The sequence below is a fragment of the Rhinopithecus bieti genome, unplaced genomic scaffold (assembly GCF_001698545.2).
Source record: "Rhinopithecus bieti isolate Rb0 unplaced genomic scaffold, ASM169854v2 scaffold_39703, whole genome shotgun sequence".
Classification (NCBI taxonomy): domain Eukaryota; kingdom Metazoa; phylum Chordata; class Mammalia; order Primates; family Cercopithecidae; genus Rhinopithecus; species Rhinopithecus bieti.
The window spans coordinates 2273361-2293101 of record NW_016816905.1 but is presented as its reverse complement, the minus strand read 5'-3'; the positions used below and the strand labels follow the sequence as shown (position 1 = coordinate 2293101).

General features: G+C 36.2%; 1 protein-coding gene across 1 annotated transcript in view; it reads right to left on the bottom strand.

Moving 5' to 3' along the window:
• ANK3 (ankyrin 3) overlaps positions 1-19741 on the bottom strand; it is a 366065-nt gene that overhangs the window by 18939 nt on the left and 327385 nt on the right. The window contains 4 exon segments of the mRNA XM_017855490.1: positions 8276-8654; positions 11930-12020; positions 15594-15737; positions 16631-16762. Coding sequence (XP_017710979.1) covers positions 8276-8654; positions 11930-12020; positions 15594-15737; positions 16631-16762 — 746 coding nt within the window.

Genomic DNA, 19741 nt, shown 5'->3' with positions numbered 1-19741 from the left:
TGGAATGAATGGATAGAACTTACCATACGTTTGAACTGCCTGATTTAGGAGAAACATATATGTAAGCTCTTATTTAGAAAACCAGTAAAATGTTGAAAATTGAAATAAAATACAGTTGTACTATATAGTAAAAATTTAGTTCTTTGAATTTTATGAAACTTCACAATAGTTTGGTTGTGTGTTGGTTTAAAGTTTTTTACCTTTGCAGTCACTGGATTTGCTAAGCAAATAAGGTAAACTCAGGACTGGTTGGTAACTTAAATTGCTTCTAAGCATTTGAAACCACTGTGATATTATCAAATTGTATAGAGATCAAAATTTTATCAGCACATTCATTTAAGTCCCATGACAAATGGGAGATTTTGTTAACTTGACTCATTCTATAGGAGTTTGAAAACATTAAATGTAAAAAGTTAAAACTTCATGGAAAAAGAATGGATCCACTTTGAAAGTAAACAGACAAATCACTGTCACCTCATTTATTACACAAATGGAATTCTAAGAAGACAGATTTGCCCAGACTTTCAGCAATCCAATCCTTAGCATACATACTGCTTCCTCTGGGAGATACTTCCCAGCCAGAGCTAGCTCTGGGAGGGATGGAACAACGCCAGAATAGTTTTCAGAACTGGGATACTAAGTGCTAGGGGCCTTACAGTGTTAACTATGCTGGTTCAGTCCAGGTTTGGACAGCATCCATGAGGCAGGTCAAATTCCCAGCATTCCAGCCCCAGCAAATGGTTCCCAGGAATGACAGCCCAATGCTGCCCTCTTCTGTGCCCCTGAAAAGGTCTGAATGGCCAAATACCTGATTTAGTCTAGCAAAAAGTATTCCTTTTTCATTTGTTCTGGAAGAGAAATACATTTGTTCCTTAGTATCCCCAGGGATTGGTTCCAGGACCGCTGTGGATAGAAACATCTGCAGATGCTCAAATAAAATGGTGTAGTATTTGCACATAAACTACACACATTCTCCCATATACTTTAAATCACCTCTAGATAACTTATAATACCTAATATAATATAAATGCTAAGTGAATAATTGTTATATTACATTGCTTCTTACTTCTATTGTTTATTGTTTTATTTTCTGAAAATTTTAGATCGGAGGTTGGTTGAGTTTGTGCATGTGGAATGCCCAGATATGGAGGTCCAATTGTATAGTATCGTGGAAAACGCACTTCACTAGAGGGCTAGGGATTAGGTTCTAGTCCCAGAGCTGCTGCTGTCTGGCTGTGTGATTTTGAGTAAATAAATTTATCTCCAATCTTCAGTTCTGAGATCTTGGAAAGAGAGTAGTTTTAGTCTCAATGACCCATTTAGGTACTACATTCCTATTTTGTTTTTGACAAGAGATGATTCCCATGTCATATTTACCATATACTATTATAGTCCTTGAGCTCTTTTCCATTAGAAAGATAGCAACGTATGGAATAAAGCGAAGAGGAACAGAAGTGTGACTCTTTGCAATTGCCCCAAAAATTTGAACAGAAAATAAAGTGTTTTGTTATACCTATAGCTTCCAATGATGATTATAACTATCTTTTAGCCTTTGTTTTCCCATCTCATATGAAAGATATCTGTCAAAGCTTGTTTGTGAATGATCCTATTGTTTATACAATGCCTTCCTCAGTTATAAAACTTCTCCGATGACTCCACTCAATCTCTCTAAAATTACATTAACTTCAAGAAGTAATGGGGCTGGGTGCGGTGGCTCACACCTGTAATCCCAGCATTTTGGGAGGCCGAGGCAGGCGGATCACGAGGTCAAGAGATCGAGACCCTCCTGGCCAACATGGTGAAACCCCGTCTCTACTAAAAATACAAACATTAGCCAGGGGTGGTGGCGCATGCCTGTAGTCTCAGCTACTTCGGAGGCTGGGGCAGGAGAATTGCTTGAACCCAGGAGGTGGAGGTTGCAGTGAGCTGAAATTACGCCACAGTTTCCAGCCTGGCCACAGAGCGAGACTCCGTTTCAAAGAAAAAAAAGTATTTGGGGAGAATACAGACTACCCTGTTTTATGAAACCTACAACATTATAGTGGATTTTTGTCTTTTAAACCTAAGTTCTTAATGAAGATATTAATATGTTATAATCATATTTTAAGCTGAAAAACACAGATAACTTACTCTAGGAAAATTACTTAATAGCTAACTGGCTGGTGCATGTCTAGAATTCTGGGAGACCAAAGGAAACAGCCCTTATTGATTGGAGAGGTTTTGTTTTTGTCTTCTCAGAGAAAAACTCCTTTATCCCCTGCCTTCCACTTTTTTTGCATGGCTATATTTGTTTTCTTTTGTCCTGGATAGAAGAAAGTCAGCTTCTGTCATGGGCAGCTATCATAACGGAATGTGGTAGATTTAGATGTAACATTAGTATGTGATATGTTAAGCATAAAAGACAAGGTCAAAGCACTAGATGCTTTTTCTAGATGTTTCACTTTAAAATATCATTTCTTGAAGATACTGATTATGAGAATAGCAAAACTCAGAAAACTGAATCAAGCATTCCCCATCCCATCCCAGAGAACAAGTGTGAGGTGACTGATTATGAGGATTTTATCGATAGCAGATTAAATACTTGCAATGTGCTAGACAGCAATAAGTAATTTGGCTTGCTTATATATATGGAATTTTCAAAGAAGTGATTCATGGTTTTTAAAGGAACCCTATTGAGCTTACAACTGATTTGCGGGATAATTCAAAATTTAGACAAGGATTTATTTTCTTCCCTAATGTTTCCAGAGTCTTAGAAAAACTGTATTAGGACAGATTTGGTGGAGTTTCTTCATGAAAAGTGAAAAGCAGCAGGATTAAGAAATTTTGGACACCTGTGCCAACTTCTCTGCTTTCTGTTGGGTCTCTTGACACTTTGGGATTGGATATGCTTGATAAATGGTTTTCAATAGATAATTCTCTTCCTCTTCCTTTCTAGGGCAGTAACCAAGAAGCCTCAAATTATTTGGATCATATTCAAAAGGCTGTGCATTGAAAATGGCTTTCTAGTTCTCTGAACTCAATTATTCTAACGCTAAGAAAGATCTAATGACGAAGTAATGAAGACAAGTGGCAGACTGCAAGAAGCATTCTGTGGAATCTTACTATGCAAAAGGTAAGTGGTTCAACAGACCTTTGTGAAGGAAAGAAAGAATATTTATTAATGGTGTTTTCAATTGTGCCATAATAGGGAGGAATTCTATTTTCCATTTTTTAAATTGACTCCTATTCTTAAAAATACAGCTTGATTTTTTTTTCTTGTGTGTTAGTAAAGTTAAACACCTATTTCAGATTTTTTTTGTTTTACTTGACTTGCATTTTGTCACATATATCCATGCCAGGGCATAACCTCAACTTCTCAGTCACTGATTGCTTATGAAGAACCGGTTTTAATTTAATTCTTAAGGCAGTAGGAATTTGAGACTGAGAAGGAAGCCTTTTAATTCTTTCATTCTTTCTTCTTTATCTTGCCTCATACCTTATTACAGTTTCAAAGGTTTCAGTTGAACATTTAATATGAACTACTGTGTCATCAAGACAGAATCTTTGGTTATTCACATAACACTTCTTCAAGGAAAGCAGGATACAAATGCCAAGAATTCTCAAATAAAACTACAGCCACCACATGTCAAATAGGCCTATACAGAATACCATGCAACATGGCTTTTTTTTTTCTTTTTGGTTGTTGTTTTTACAAGCTTTCAAGGGTGCAAAAAATTTACACAAAGCCATTTCATTATCAAGCATGCTGAAATTTCAAAACCACAAGGAAGGAGTTTCTAATAGTACAGCAATGCCACATAATGATCCAGCTACAGGATACCTTTATAATCAAACGCCGGCGAATAACTCGGGTAGTGACTCTCCGTTCTTCCTCTGAGCTTGAATCATTCTCACTGTCTTTCAAGTCCTGATAAATGCATTTTTAGTATAATTTTACCATCACACTTAAAATAAAAGACATTCTGAGAAGGGAAATCAAGAAAGAATTACATTTACTTGATTTTTTTTTTTTTTGCCAACTAAAGAAAATCATGAGGTATATTTGTGAGAGTCTTTAAAAAAATTTAAGTGGAAGAAAAATTTTGGCCATGATTCTAAGTGAAATTACTCTGTGCATGTGTGTGTGTATGTGTACAGGTAAAGATCAAGGTAGTTATAAGTTATTAAAAAATAATTATGGAGCCTTTTTGGCATCAGAAACTACAATTAATCATTCATATTTCTTTTAAAACTAGTTTAAAATCTATATTCATCTGCCATGAATGTTTATACCTTTGTAATTTGGGCCACATTTCATTTGATCTACAGAAAGAGGCATAATTTGGAGTTTTAGGAAATTTTGGTCAAATTTGACAACCTTATCAAAAGCTATTTTGAACTTTATTAAAAAGCAAATAATCTAGCTGGGCGTGGTGGCTCACACCTGTAATTCCAGCACTTTGGGAGGCTAGGGCAGGTCGATCACTTGAGGTCAGGAGTTCGAGACCAGCATAGTCAACATGGTGAAACCCTGTCTCTACTAAAATACAAAAACTATCTGGGCGTGGTGGTGCGCGCCTGTAAGCCCAGCTCCTCAGGAGGCTGAGGCAGGAAAATTGCTTGAACATGGGAGGTGGAGGTTGCAGTGAGCTGAAATCGCATCACTGCAGTCCAGCCTGGGCAATAGGGCAAGACTCCGTCTCAACAACAACAAAAAGTAAAGATTTTTTATTAGCATATCTTAGCACATATATTAAGAGATTAATATCAGCGTAATTAGTACCTAACACATAACAGGTGCTGAGAAAGAATTTATTCAAATGAATAAAGGAATAAATGTGTAAAAGCTTGAAATCTTTTTTTAAAGAACTGATTTGAAATTAGAATATAGGCCGGGCGTGGTGGCTCAAGCCTGGTAATCCCAGCACTTTGGTGAGGCGAGATGGATCACGAGGCTCAGGAGATCGAGACACTCTGGCTATACTCAGTGACACACCCATCTCTACCCTAACAATCCCAAAACTTAGCCGGGCGGCGTGGTGGGACCGTAAGTAGCTACTCGGGGACTGAGGCAGACAAAATGGCGTACCGGGAGGGGAGCTTGCCAGTGAGCTGAGATCTGGCCTTGCACTCGTGCCGAGGCAGACTCCATCCTAAAAAAACAAAAAAAAAAAACGAAATTAGAATATACAATAGAATACTTCACAGACAAGAATATAGTTACTGCACAAAATATTAATTTTAGGCAAGAAAGGTAGGAATCTGGAAAACTACCAACGGGAAAATAGTTCATAATTTGAAGGAGAAAATATCTTTAGCTTTCACTTAGATGCCATGGGGAAGAGTATTTACTGAGTGGTTATATTTCTAAATTTTAATGGTGGAACTATGAAAATAATTCTCGTACTTTATCTTTGAAGTTAATTCATTACCTCAAATCTAATAGTCCCAGAGACAGAACTTAATTAACGTATACTGGAAAAATGAATTCCAGTATTTGTTTAAAAAAAGTGGAAATAAAATAAAATTGGTATAGGAGGTACAGGTGTTAGATAAAATGCTTTATGAAATGTTAGTTGAATAGATATTAAACTAGGCCATTTTTTTCATCAACAGTAAACCTGACAACTTGACAAGTATTTTAAAATGTTAAACGGTTAATATCAGCCTTGACTTTATAGGCAATTCACCTCAACAAACCACCCCACCGAACAATACTGTTTTAAAAGGAAATCGTAGCCACTATGCTTACAAGGAATAAGAACTTGAACGAAGTTTGCTATTATTATTTTAAAGTTTTCAGTAAAGGACAGTACATTTAGGAGACTTAGAATGATCTAAGTATTGTGGAAGGAAGCTTTGCAAAGGCTCAAGAAGGCAGAAAGAGGCAAAAGGAATCTGTGTTGATGAAGGAAAAGAATCGTTAGTCAGTGTTCTGGGATCAATGGGTTGGATGAGGCAAAAGGGAAAACTGAATGTGAATTATCTGTACATGGAATCTTAAGTTGAGGAAAGGTTTTCACTTGGGTGAATTCAAAAGTAGAACAACATCTATGTGATAGCATAATCCTACAAAAAGCCATGTGAGGCCACCCCTTACATAAAGAAAAAGTGGCCATTTGGTCATTGTTTCAGTTTCCACTTTTTCCCTGGAATCTCTGCTAACCTTAAAGTGAAAATGGAAGAAGAATCTCAGACTCAGGATTCCTTTTAGTGAATTATGTAGGAATTGGTGAAGGGGAAAACAAGGAAACCAAATGGAATTTTCTCAGTACTCCTTTGCCATGGGTCGCTGCATGGAAACAGGTGGAAAATAGCAGAATTTTACCTTATAACAGCAGGCAGTCATCCGTGTAAGAGCCGCACCCAGACTTTTGACCTGATTTTTTAGGGGATAAAAAGGGGTCTGTTTTCTGAGATCATACATCAGATGACCTAGTTGGTTGCTATTATACTATGGTATAGCCACAAACGACACATCCTAAACATCTTTGGATTTTTTGTGAGGTCAGGTTCATGTCTCCTAAAAGCTTTAATTCCATTATGGAATTTTTAGGTCATGAAGTCTTTATGCATTAGAAAGGACTTGAAACCAATACCAGAGGTACAAACTCATTTACAAGAAATCTTGAACATGTTTTCTAACGGTAAATTATTTTCCATTACTGACAAACTCGGCTGAGTTTCCACTCAGGGTTTAAAACTTAATTTTCAACCGTCTTTATGCCAATGGCCAATATGATTTTCCAGTGGCCCATACGTATGCATATGTACACACACAGCGGTGTTTATATGTATTTGTATAGTAATTTGCCTTTAGAACTTTAACAGGCTTTTGCAGAATAAATATTCACAGGAAAAATACCACTATGTTGTTGCTTCTCTCTATATTTTGTGGGATCATTTTAAAAGGAAACTTATCCAAAACTCACACCACTTAAATATACTAAGAGTCAAGTCAAAGACAGAAATCAATATTCAAAACCACACTTGTCAGGACGGAGTTAAAGAAAGGCCTGAAAAAGACTTAAAAGAGCTTAAAACTAAAAAAAAAAAAAAATTAATAAAATTTGGTGAAGGCAGTTATTAAATGAGCTGGAGATTATTTTAGGATATCATTTAAGCAGCTGATTACCACCCCAAATCTTATATCAAAGCAACTAACAGGGAAAAAATAGATGATCTGGAACTATACTTCCTCTTACTCTCCCTTCTAACAAGCCTGAAAATAGTCAAACATTGTCTGCAGAAGAGAAAAGGAAAGGATATGATTAATGATAAGCTGAGAACCAGCTCCTGAGCGATTGAGAGTTTGCTAAAAGTCTTCCTAAACCTCAAATCAATCTTAAACTCATTATTTTAGAAAAGACTTGTTTTTTCCTCCCAAAACACTAAAGTGGGTCTTCAGTGAACTGGATATGTCTCAGCGAAAACTGCAAGTGCTACTATTAATCTCTGTCTCTTGCAGAGTTGATGAAGAGACATAAAATTGAGAGAGTAAAAGCAGTAAAAAATGTTGGAAACAGAGCTGCTTTTATTTTCTTATATCCATGTATGAGTCATAATTTCAGTTTAAAACACTTTTAATGTCTAAAAATAGAGTAAACCTCAAAGAAAAAAATCTATTAGATGGTACCACAAAAGTACAAAGAACAAGCAAATCTATCACAGTAAGGATTTAAAGTGATTAGAAACACATGTTAAGACAATCATCATCAACTGATGTAAATTATAAAAATTATACTTCTAATTTTAAATTTCTACCTGCTGTCAACTCACTTCATTTTAGGCTTAGAATCTCATCTCTTTAATTTTTAAAACACCCTTTCAGACAACAGACCATATAGAATAGAATTTAGATGGGTCAGATGCTATAGACTGTTTATGCCAAGGAGCCAGAAAGGATCAGAATGATTATCCTCCTCCCATAAGGAAGAACACGGAGTGGGAGTTAGGAGACCTAAATCCCAGATAAAATACTGGGTCTTAAACTAGTTACTTAACGTCTCTCTGGTTCTTGTCCCTCCTAAAAATGGCTAAACAGATACTTATTCCCTTTTACTGTACAATGAATGAAGGTATAATCAAATGGCATACATTTTACTCAGAATTTTTTTTTATGTATGTGTTTAACTCAGTACTTTCTTTACCTCCACCATTAGTGCTACAATTTCACACATTTATAATATAGAAATTGTAAAAAACCTTGGGCCCCGGGCTACAAGATTAATCCAAAGAAGTAAAGCATCAATACTTTCCATTTCAATGACTGCTACTGTATGACCAGATGACATACCTTTTGCTCAGACCCACTGGACCCCTCTTCTTCATGGAGGTTAAGCCTTGGCTTGCCATCTGCTGGAGAAGTCCTACTCATCTTTTTCATACTGACAGGCACACAGGGTTTAGTGTCTTCTATTATAAGCTTGCTGGTTTCTTCTAGAGATTTCTGATACGCTGCTAGTGGTGATGCTGGTTCTTCAACATGACCAGATCCATGTATTTTTGGTTTCAGAGTTTCCTTGGTACTCTGTTTTCCCACATCATTTTGGGATTCTGGAAAGTAAGATTTTGTCTTTGCTTCTGGAGTGATTTCTGTATGGCTTCCATTTGCTTCAAATTTTCCAGCTTCTCCTTTGAGATATGAGGTAATGGAATCTCTACACTGGTCAGGGCTGCAAAAGAAAATTTGCGAATTTACAATGGCAACATATGCCTGAATATAGGTTTCAGAAACTAAAGTTTTAAGAATTGTGTCTTTTGACTACTTCTGAAGGCATAAAATAGAAAAGTTTGAAAAGTGTGGCCACTGGATTTAAAATGTAGCTGGGTGCAGTGGCTCGTGCCTGTAATTCCAGCAGCTTGGGAGGCTGAGGCAGGCAGATCACCTGAAATCAGGAGTTTAAGACCAGCCTGGCCAACATGGCGAAATCCCATGTCTACTAAAAATACTAAAATTAGCCAGACATGGTGACACACGCCTGTAATCCCAGCTACTCGGGGGGCTGAGGCAGGAGAATTGCTTGAACCCAGGAGGTGGAGGTTGCAGTGAGCTGAGATTGTGCCACTGCACTCCAGCCTGGGTGACAGAGCGAGACTCTATCTCGAAATAAATAAATAAAATTTAAGGGGCTCTCATGGGTGAGGTGTCAGGAGGAGCTACACAGCTTCTAGACATCCCCCATATCTCAGTTGCCAAATTGCCTAGCTATGCTCTCATCTAAATACACAAATTGCAGTTCTATAGCTACTTGAATTATATCATCTTGATGAGTGATCCTGAGAGGCTCATGGACATACCTAGAGTTCCAAGCCCACCAATCGTAAAGGAGAAGATATTTCAGAATGCTTTTCTATCATCAGTAAAAAATAACCTGCTGGTCGGACTCATGGTTCTTGCCTATATTCCCAGCACTTTGGGAGGCTGAGGCAGAAGGATCCCTTGAGCCCAGGAATTTGAGTTCGGCCTGGGTGATGTGGTAAAACCATGTCTCTACCAAAAAACTACAAAAATTAGTGGGCACAGTGGTGCACGCCTGTAGTCCCAGCTACTCGGGAGGCTGAGGTGGGAGGATCACTTGAGCCTGGGAGGCAGAGGTTGCAGTGAGCAAAGATTGAGCCACTGTACAAAAAATTGCGCCGTCTCCAAAAAAGAACAAAACACATTCCTGTGGTCAAGACTGTGGTATTCCCCCAAGAACCCCAAATTCCAATTCTTTGTATATGTTTTCAGTCATGAATCCTGTCGTTACTTTTCCAACTCTAATACTTTTACTTGAATCTCATTTTTCTCTCCTCTTGACCTCTGCTAATCTCACTAGTGAGGTGAGTGTTGCACACTCTTTTCTACCTACTGAGAGAACTGTTTTTCCCTTAGCTATTAAAACTCTTTCCTTTCCAATGCTTTCTTTTAAATTGACTTCTAAGTTTTCTACAAGTTTCAGTAGAGACTATTTTTCACTTTTTTTGTAGCTTGTGTATTATTTTTAGCATGTTGGCTTATTACCGCTAGAAGACAATAACTAGTACAATGCTTTATATGTATAATATATACTTATATATGTGTGTGTATTCTTTTAAATCAGATTCTGATTATCTGAACATACTTATTTTTAAAAGACATCTATAGCACACTCTATTCTTTATGTGTAAGGATAAATAATCCAAGCATACTGTGAAGGTCTTGTAACATACAGCTTTATTTGACTTTGGTTTAATTTTCTACTCCCCAGTCCACATTGCTTACGTATGTTCTCCTACCCTATATATTCTGAAAACAGGAGCAAAGTGACTGGCATTTTCCTCCTTTTGTGGAACCAGGGGATTCACTAGTGTTTTTTTCTATATAACTCACTGGCAGAGCCTACATAAAACAAGGAATTTCAGCTGGTTTAATAATAATGAACACCTTTCCTATATTTATTCCCTGATATGTAACTATAAATTGTGTGGCTATATCTGAACATCAAAATAAGTACTATTTGTCATCTTCTTTGCAATTGTCTCTTTTGTAGGCTGTAGAGAGAATTAATTTTCAAAAGTAGTTTTGTAACTCCCTCTTTGGGAATTTTTACTGAGCAAGAAGCTTATTAATGACATAAAAATATAAAATATGGTTATGAAATAATATGAGTAATGATTTGAGTCCAACTTGTGTCCAACTTAAGTGTATCACTAGCTGTCACTGAAGTAAAATATGTTTTAGTCTAATGTGTATGTAAATAAAAATAATGCCTAGTGCTACTGAGAAATTACTATTTGTGTCAGTCATTTGGTAGACATACATCCTCTCTCTTTCTATATATAAATCTTTTTAAGGAAGGTAGTAGTATTCTTATATTTAAAGATAATTAGAGTGACATTCTTAGAGCTTAGACATTCATCCCAAATCACAAAGTACATTCCTAATGGTGGTGGGATTTGAACCTATGTCTCAGATTCTAGACTCTCACCTTTCTAGAGCAAGGCCAGTATAAGAATTAACCAGATTCATGACCAGGAAATTATTTTGAGTAAAGACAAATATTCATCGTGGCAATATTATTTGGTATAAACAACTGTGTATCTTTCAAATTATGAAAACAGAACTTGTGGAAAATAGAAGGATATGTAAAATCAGTTTTCCTAGTATGGTAGGAGAATGGATGGCTTTTCTTTTGCTTCTCTGTACTTTTTACTTTAAGACATTTAAGAAATCATGCATAGAAGAAAATCCACCAAAATGTTATTGGTAGATGATGTGGTGTATTGATTTGTTTAATCTGCATTTTAAGTTTTAATAATGAGCATATTTATGTTTGCAGTTAGGAAAAAAACAGTAATGTTTATATTTCTCAACAACATGGACTTTCATTCATTATTATTCTTATTTTTTTGAGACAGAGTCTCACTCTGTTGCCCAGGCTGGAGCGCAGTGTTGTGATCTCTACTCACTGCAACCTCCACCTCGTGACTTCAAGCAATTCTCTTGCCTCAGCCTCCTGAGTAGCTGGGATTACAGGTGCGTGCCACCACACACGCTAATTTTTGTATTTTTAGTAGAGATGAGGTTTCACCATGTTGGCCAGGCTGGTCTCGAACTCCTGACCTCAGGTGATCTGCCCACCTCATTATTTTAAATGAACAAGAATTACTGGCTGTATGAAAAGAATCATACAAGTAACAAAGTAGAAAATAATAGTATTCTAAAGTAAAGATGACATATAAATCTTGGGCATGTATGTAATTTTTCTTGCATTTTATTTCAGCCTCTCACTAGTTTTGAGAATTAAATTTAAATTTAAATTCACTTTCCTTTCCAGATTAGCATAATGAACTGGTCTTTAAAGCAGGTTTTATCCCAGAACTAGAATGGTAATTTAGAAGAAGTCACTGCTAAAAAGCATGTATTTAAGATAAATTATTAACAAGTAACCTGTGTTTCACTTTCCTTTTTTTGAAACAGCCATACCTGTCATCCAGTCGATCTAGTAACCCACCAGTTACTCTTCGAGCTTGAGCGGGAGCCTCTAGGTTTCCACTTGATGTCTCATTCTGCCAACCTGTAATTGAAGACATTTCCAGTTCTGCTTGCTGAACACGCTTAAGAATAGCCTGTACTTTTTCTTCTGTCATCTCCTCAGACTCTACTCCTTCTTCAAGTTGAATGTCCTCAAATAGAGATTTGAGTTTCTCTTCCGTCATCTCCTCATCAGGACCAGATTTTCCTTTCTCCTGCTGTTCAGAGCTTACTCCTAGTTTTCTAGGCTCTGCTGGTTTAACATCTTTTGGGGACCCAGCCAAATTTCCAAGGTATTGAGGATACTCACTCAGACATACATTCTCCAACTGGCTCTCATCTACATCCACTGCTTCAGGCATTTCTGTTAAAGGCACTGAGTCTTCCAGTTTGCTGTCTTCTAAGGAAGTGTCTTCTGCAGTTACGACTGGAGGTCCATCTGCGGAATGCTCTATGTTCCCCTGGGAAGGCACTAGCCCATCACTCAGTCTACTGGGGGTTCTAAGGGGAGATTCTATGCTAGAGATATCACTAAAATAATCATCTTGCTGGAAAGGGGTAGGTGGTGTGTAGTGCAACCCTGTGGGGGTTTCCAGTTCCACTTGAAGGGAAGGATAACCTATGGAAGACAGTACATTTGGACTGACTGGAATGAATTAGAATACATCAAACAAAAACACATGGAATGACTAAAATTATATCAGGCATGAAAATGCATGATGAATTACAGATTAATGTCGATAAATTTATCGGTTTAGTTCAATTAAATGTAACACAATGAAATAAAAAGCCTAGTGCAAACTCCAATAAAATAGAATACTAATTAAGCTATCATTTGTTTCTGTTTTAGAAATTATGATACAATAAGTAAATATGCACACTAATCCAGAGTATGCAGACTAATCCAATATAAAGTTAGTGGTCATTATATGAGATACTTATTATCATCTTTCTATATTTAGCATGCAAAGTTCATACTGTGGTGGACTGAATACAGCAAGCCACAAGAAACCAATTTTTGTAATTAATTACCTGCAACTTATTAAGAACTGTACACATGAGCAATGCAACCTAGTTCTTCTTTCACATGAAATTATAGCACAGAAAAATGGATTTAATCTTTGGAAAGAAATGATTATTAGATTTTAGAGCAGTGTCACTGGGAAAAAAATTTTAAAAGATGTTAAGAAAAGGATTGAAAACACAGACCAAGTTTAAAAGACTCCATGTAGTTCTAGGGTGTTGTACAAAAACAGGTATGACCAAGATGAAAGGGTTGTGGAGTACATGACGGTCTTGGTGAAGTTGGTGGTAGGGTCCACTCAGAACCACGAATCAAATAAAGAGAAATGATACACAACAGAGATAGTAGGAAAACCATTTGCAAGGAGCACTCTGAATATTCACGACAATGCTATGAAACACAGAGTTGATTAACCAGCCTACGCAAAAGGGGAGAGGGGAGCTAATCCCTTGTTTTAAACACTGCTGCATGGACTATGGAAGCATTTTTCTGCCTTTGCAGAGAGAAAAGTCAACAATGGTCTGGTCATGGTGAGGAAAGGAAGTTTCGTAAAAGTTCAACGAAGAGGAGAGACAGGAAAAAAGCAACCAAGCACAGTTTCTGAATTGTTGGTCTACAAAATGAAAGTCTAATTTTTCCATCAGTCCAAGGTAAATACCAACTTAGCTGCTGTTGTAAACTCAAATTGCTATAGGTAAGTGAACATTTTTCAGTTATGGTCATCTATAAACCAGATGCTTGTTGAACAGCTGGCTAAGACTAGCTGAGGTTTATAATCTGCCTTAGTGAAATTACTTCATATACATGTTTCTAAATTTCCCTAAGAAATTTTGAACAAGGAATTTAAAATATTAAGATATAGCAACAAAAGCCCTTTCATTTTGACTATATTTTAAGGATATTCCAATTTTAAAATGTTCAAATTAAATAAAGCTTTCAACACTACTTCTGTTGTGTTCTGATGATCATTTTATTACAGTTACTTAAAAAATATTTTCCCAATAAAGAATATAAGAAGCTTGTATAAACTATAACTTATCAATAATTTAAAATTTGATAAGAGGATCTATATTATCTAGTGCAAAAAGCATGTGGTTACTAATATATGGCCTTGCATGTAAGACAAGGCCTCAAAGGGAGCATTTTTCCAAGGTGCTATGGTCTTTATAAACTTAAAAGAACCACTTTTACTTCATTACCTATTGTGTTTGTTACATGGATAACAAGTATGCTTTAAATCTTTTGTTGACTTAAACTTTTTTTTTTTTTAAGAGACAGACTGTGCTCAGCCAGACTTAAACTTTTAATAAGCAGAAACTTTCTAAGATTTTGAGATATTTTCCACAAAATATATGCAGAATTCGAAGTTAATTAGAAGTTAGTGACTCTTGTTAGTCTAACTTTGCCAGTTTAAAAATGGAATAGTAGAAAAATATCCTTAGCTCCTATTCCTGCCTCCATACCATCATCAAATTTTCTACTCAAAATTCATTATAGAGGCTAGGTGGGGTGGCTTATGCCTGTAATTCCAGCACTTTGAGAGGCAGAGGCGGGTGGACCACTTGAGGTCATGAGTTCGAGACCAGCCTGGCAAACATGGTGACACCTCATCTCTACTAAAAATACAAAAAATTAGCCCGGCATGGTGGCGCATGCCTGTAATCCCAGCTACTCAGGAGGCTGAGACAGGAGAATGGCTTGAAGCCAGGAGGCAGAGGTTGCAGTGAGCTGAGATCGTGCCATTGCACTCCAGCCTAAGAGATAGATAGAGCGAGACTTCGTCTCAAAAACAAAATAAAAATTCCTTGTAGGAATAAATTTTCATTTGTGAACGTAAGACGGGACTATTTTGAAAAACATAGGAAGCTATTTATCATGTTTTTCTTAATATTTCGGTGAAAAAAGCACCAATTTACATAATGAGGAAAAAAATGACAAGATTTTTATATAAATAAAGCTAATGTGAAAGAGGAATTATTATTAGTAACATCTATGCCGATTGAATTAGAAATTGCACTGCCTTTGAGATCAAGTAGTTTTTCCAAAGAATAAATGGCAGCATATTCATGAAGTTAAAATAACAATGCTAAATAACTAAAGCACTTACTTGAATGATACATTAAATTTTTTCAGTGCACATTTAAATACTTGGTGCCACAACAGTAAATTGCCATTTTACCTTACAATTTGTACACTATATGCTTACACTTTACTCAATACCTTGCTTATCTGATAAAAATGGCTCATCATTTGTTTTACCTATATATGAATAAAAGAGGTAACTAGTTTGGGGGTTAAAAATTAAAAGTGACAAAAGATATTTAACTTTTGAAATATTAGAAATACCAACTCTTTCAGATACCTTAGGTGTTCATACTTCATGATTTCTATTGTATATAAACAGAGGTATTTACCAAGTTTGCTCTGATATCAGAGTGTTTATTTGCAGACTCTGGCAGAGAAAATGCTGTGAAAATGAGAAACTAAGTCAAGCAAATCACAGTTTAGTTGCTTTTAAGTGACTGCCTTGTCTGACTGCACTTTCAAATTTTATCAAATTATTAAATAAATATGAACACTAAATTCAATTACCATCAACAGGGTCATGGAAAACATTGTTCTCATCTGCAAAACTTCTGGTGCCTGAAATATTTCCATAATCAAATATTGGTCCTTCTAGCAGTGTCACTATATCTATTCGATTAATTTTTGTCAAGACCGAAGTTAAGGCATCAGCTGAAAAGGAGAAAAAAAAGGTTGAAAACTCAATTAAATTATGTTCTTTCAGTCAGCACAGTATCTACACAAAGGCATGGCTTTTGCAGCCCTGTTGACATTTTAGCTCCTTCTTACTCCATCTCTGCAATCTCCCTATCCAGAGGACTCAGAATGCTCACTGCTACAGGGAAGGTGTCAGAGACTCAATCACTTTGTAAAGCTGTGTTCCACTGGAACAGCGCCTTAAAATAGCTAGATTCCTTTTGGTTATAAGGGGATCTAATAAAGCTAAAGTTTCCTTTCCTCTTAGAATGCCAAAATAGGTCACCCTCATATTTGGTACTTAGCATTTTAATGACTTTCTGAGGTCAAGTTGACACAGGCAAACCCGCAATAATTTATTCCACATTGTTGTGGGTTGGCACTTGCCAAAATATAGGACTACCACCCAATCCCACCAGCCAGCAAAACCAAACCCAACAACAGTAGAGCCAATCAAGCTGAGTAAAACTATTTGCTCCCCTAATATGACCCTATTGTCCCTCTCTGCACATCTGCCTCCAACCATAGTGGTAACTTCAGAGTGTTTCTGATCACTGTGTCCCATGATTTAACAACTAAAATTATTTTTTGCAGTTTTAATGGTCACAGAGAGAATGACAGGTCAAATGCGAAAAATTCCCTGCTACTTGCTTTCCAAAAAACTTCTGAGGAATAGAAGTTTAGACTGTTAACACTAAATTAAACAAGTATAACATCAAAAGACTTGCTATTACCTCATGATCACTTATTTTTCTATATTAAAGATTACAGAAAATTAGAATAATACTTGAATGAACCTAACAGTTGGCTTATCTAAAATATTACATTTATGCAGTTTTGAAAGTTAAAATAATATAATTTCGGCATACTTGTGGCATTTTTTCCGTCTCTGGTAACCCATTTTTTTAATAACATGAAGCTTTGAGAAATTAAAGAATTTGGGTTTTCCACACGTATTTGATTGATTTCATCCACTGAAAAATTCAGTTCCCTTGCCAGTTCTGTAGAAAAGAAAGAGAGTTACTAAGATTGCATATTCTACTTTTATCACACGTTTCATAAAAGTAATTCTCAATTGCCACAAAAAGAAAAGGGAATTTTATAGTCAAGCTCAAGTACAGCCTCAGACATTAATTTTTATATACTTGGTTTCATAGCAAAGTAGTGACCATACGCAGGCTGTGACTTAACTCTCCTTAGGTAATGACTTATAATCAGATTTTTTTTTTTAAAGACCATCTTATAAAGATTTTTAGACTTAGGCTGGGCACAGTGGACCATACCTATAATCCCAGCACTTTGGGAGGCTGAGGCAGGTGGATTGCTTGCACCCGAGTTTGAGACCAGCCTGGGCAACATGGCAAAACCCCCATCTCCACACACACACAACAAAAACAAAAATGCAAAAATTAGCCAGGTGCAGTGGCACATGCCTGTGGTCCCAGCTACTCAGGAGGCTGAGTTGGATCACTTGAGCCCAGGAGGCAGCGGATGCAGTGAGCTGAGACTGGGCCACTGCACTTCAGCCTGGACAATAGAGCGAGACCCTATCTAAAAAAATAAAAAAGATTTTTGGAGTTTGCTAAGAGGATGTTGCATGATTCTTTTAACTCAGCCAAATTCTCTACAATCTGAGCAAATTACAAGATACGTAGAGGTATACAATTCATGTATATGGCACAAGAGATGCTGACAGGGTTTGTGCTAAGCAATCTTCATGAAGATATCTTTTACTCACATAATATTCCACCCTCTATGCCTTCAAGTTTCATAAACTCCACACAGGAGGTTATATGATGACTCCAGGCCAGATCATCTTATATGATATGAAGCTACTGAGTAAAAAAATAAAAGGGAGACAGCTTTCTGTCCATCTACTTGTATATACTCATATATACTCATATTCAATCTTGTAAATTGCAGAGTGTCGTTGGAAAGATACATATGATCTCAGTATTAGTGGCTGCCTTGGAAGAGGGAAACTTAGGACTCAGAGAAAGGAAGGAGACTTAGTTCCCACTGTATTTTTTTATATTAAAACAATTTATCAAGTGTGTGTTACCTTAAATGATAACAAAAGTAAGAAATGGGCAAAATGATCCCATGGAAAAGGAATTGGTCAAGACTCTATCCCCCTTACAAAATACTTCCAGCAATTTTGCAAAATGCATTCAGAGACTCAAAAAAGTCCATTATCTTTTGACCAAGTGATTCACATTTAGAAATTTACCCTGACAATATATGAGTTGTATACAATGATTTATATACATGAATGTTCATTGAAAACAATCCGCATGTTGAACAAAAGGATAAGAGTTAATTTAAGGCAGTGGATTGCAAACAACTGTTGTGATCATGGCCTACAGTTAGAAATACATTATATATCATGGTGTTTACATAAATAAAATCAGATCTCCACAGAGCAAAATTAGCCTTAATACACGTAATACACAGTCATTTTCTTTTATATAATATTCCATTTAAAAACAAAAACAAAGCATGAACTGATTTCACGTGTCATTGAAGCATTGTGAACCACAATTGGAAAACCACCATCATAAGGTACATCTATTGGATATTTTTTTATGCATTAAAACCAAGATCAGAAAATATTGAATTTTATAGAAAGACACAGTTACAAATAAGCAGATTACATTGTATGTATAACATTATAAAAAGTTCTTATTTTAAAAAAAGCACATAAGATGTTAGTGGTTTCGAGGGACAGATGTAAATTTTGTTCTCTTAAATGCTTAATATTCTTAATAATTATCATTGAGCATACAGTAATTCTAGTTAGAGAAGTTAATTATTTTTAGTTCTTCATCTCTGTGTCTTAAGAGACAATACTCCTACTGCCCAATAAGCCTTCATGACAAAACTCTATCCATTGTCTAGAGACTTAATAAAGAGCAAAGACACTGACACTAGGAATTTTAGGTTTATGGCTTTTTGTCTGGCTACTATGCCATATCTCCAAAAATTTATTCTGACTGTATCTGCTTAAGGAAAATAACAGTTCTAGGCATATAATAATGCAAAACAAACATTTGCTCCAGTATATTTTCAGATTACAATGTCCAATGTTAAAATATAAATTTGGTATTAGTAAATATTTATACATAATAAATTACCATTAACTCTCAACTGCCTACAAAACATTACTCAGACCACCGATCTTTTCAGAACTCCACTCAGCTCCCAGCCATTAGCAGTATACCTGAGAGCAGAGACTAGGTTGATGAAGAGAGGAGGGTTTGATACGGGGTAGTGGTGGTGGGGGTGGACGGGGACTGAAGGCATTCAAAGGAAAAAACAATTAGATGAAATTGCTTCCTATTATCTAGTTTCATAGTCTCCAATTAAATAGAGATAACTATATGGAATGTATGTTGCTAATGGTATGCAAGATGAATTTAGATGTGATGATAATGAATATTTATTATTTGGCCATGCATTAAAAAATAACCCATAAAACTTAAAATTTCTGATTCATGTGAGGTAGGATTTTAAGGGTCCTGTTAAGCTCAGAATTACAATGCAGAATTGTCCAATTTGTCCAATTGATACGAAATCTCATTATCTTTTATTTTATTTTGTTTTACTGAGATGGAGTCTCGCTCTGTTACCCAGTCTGGAGTGCAGTGGTGTGATCTCAGCTCACTGCAGCCTCTGCCTCCCGGGTTCAAGCGATTCTCCTGTCTCAGCCTCCCAAGTAGCCAGGACGAAAGGCATGCACTGCCACACCTGGCTAATTTTTGTATTTTTAGTAGAGACAGTGTTTCGCCATATTGGGTAGGCTAGTCCTGATCTTAAGTGATCTGCCTGCTTTGGTCTCCCACAGTGCTGGGATTACAGGCATGAATTTTATAGACTTCAACTTTTGTGAATTAAATGTATTTATTTACATACTTATATTTTAAAAATCACATTAAAAAAATTTTTTTTTTTTTTTTTTTTTTTTTTTGGGGGGGGCTTCC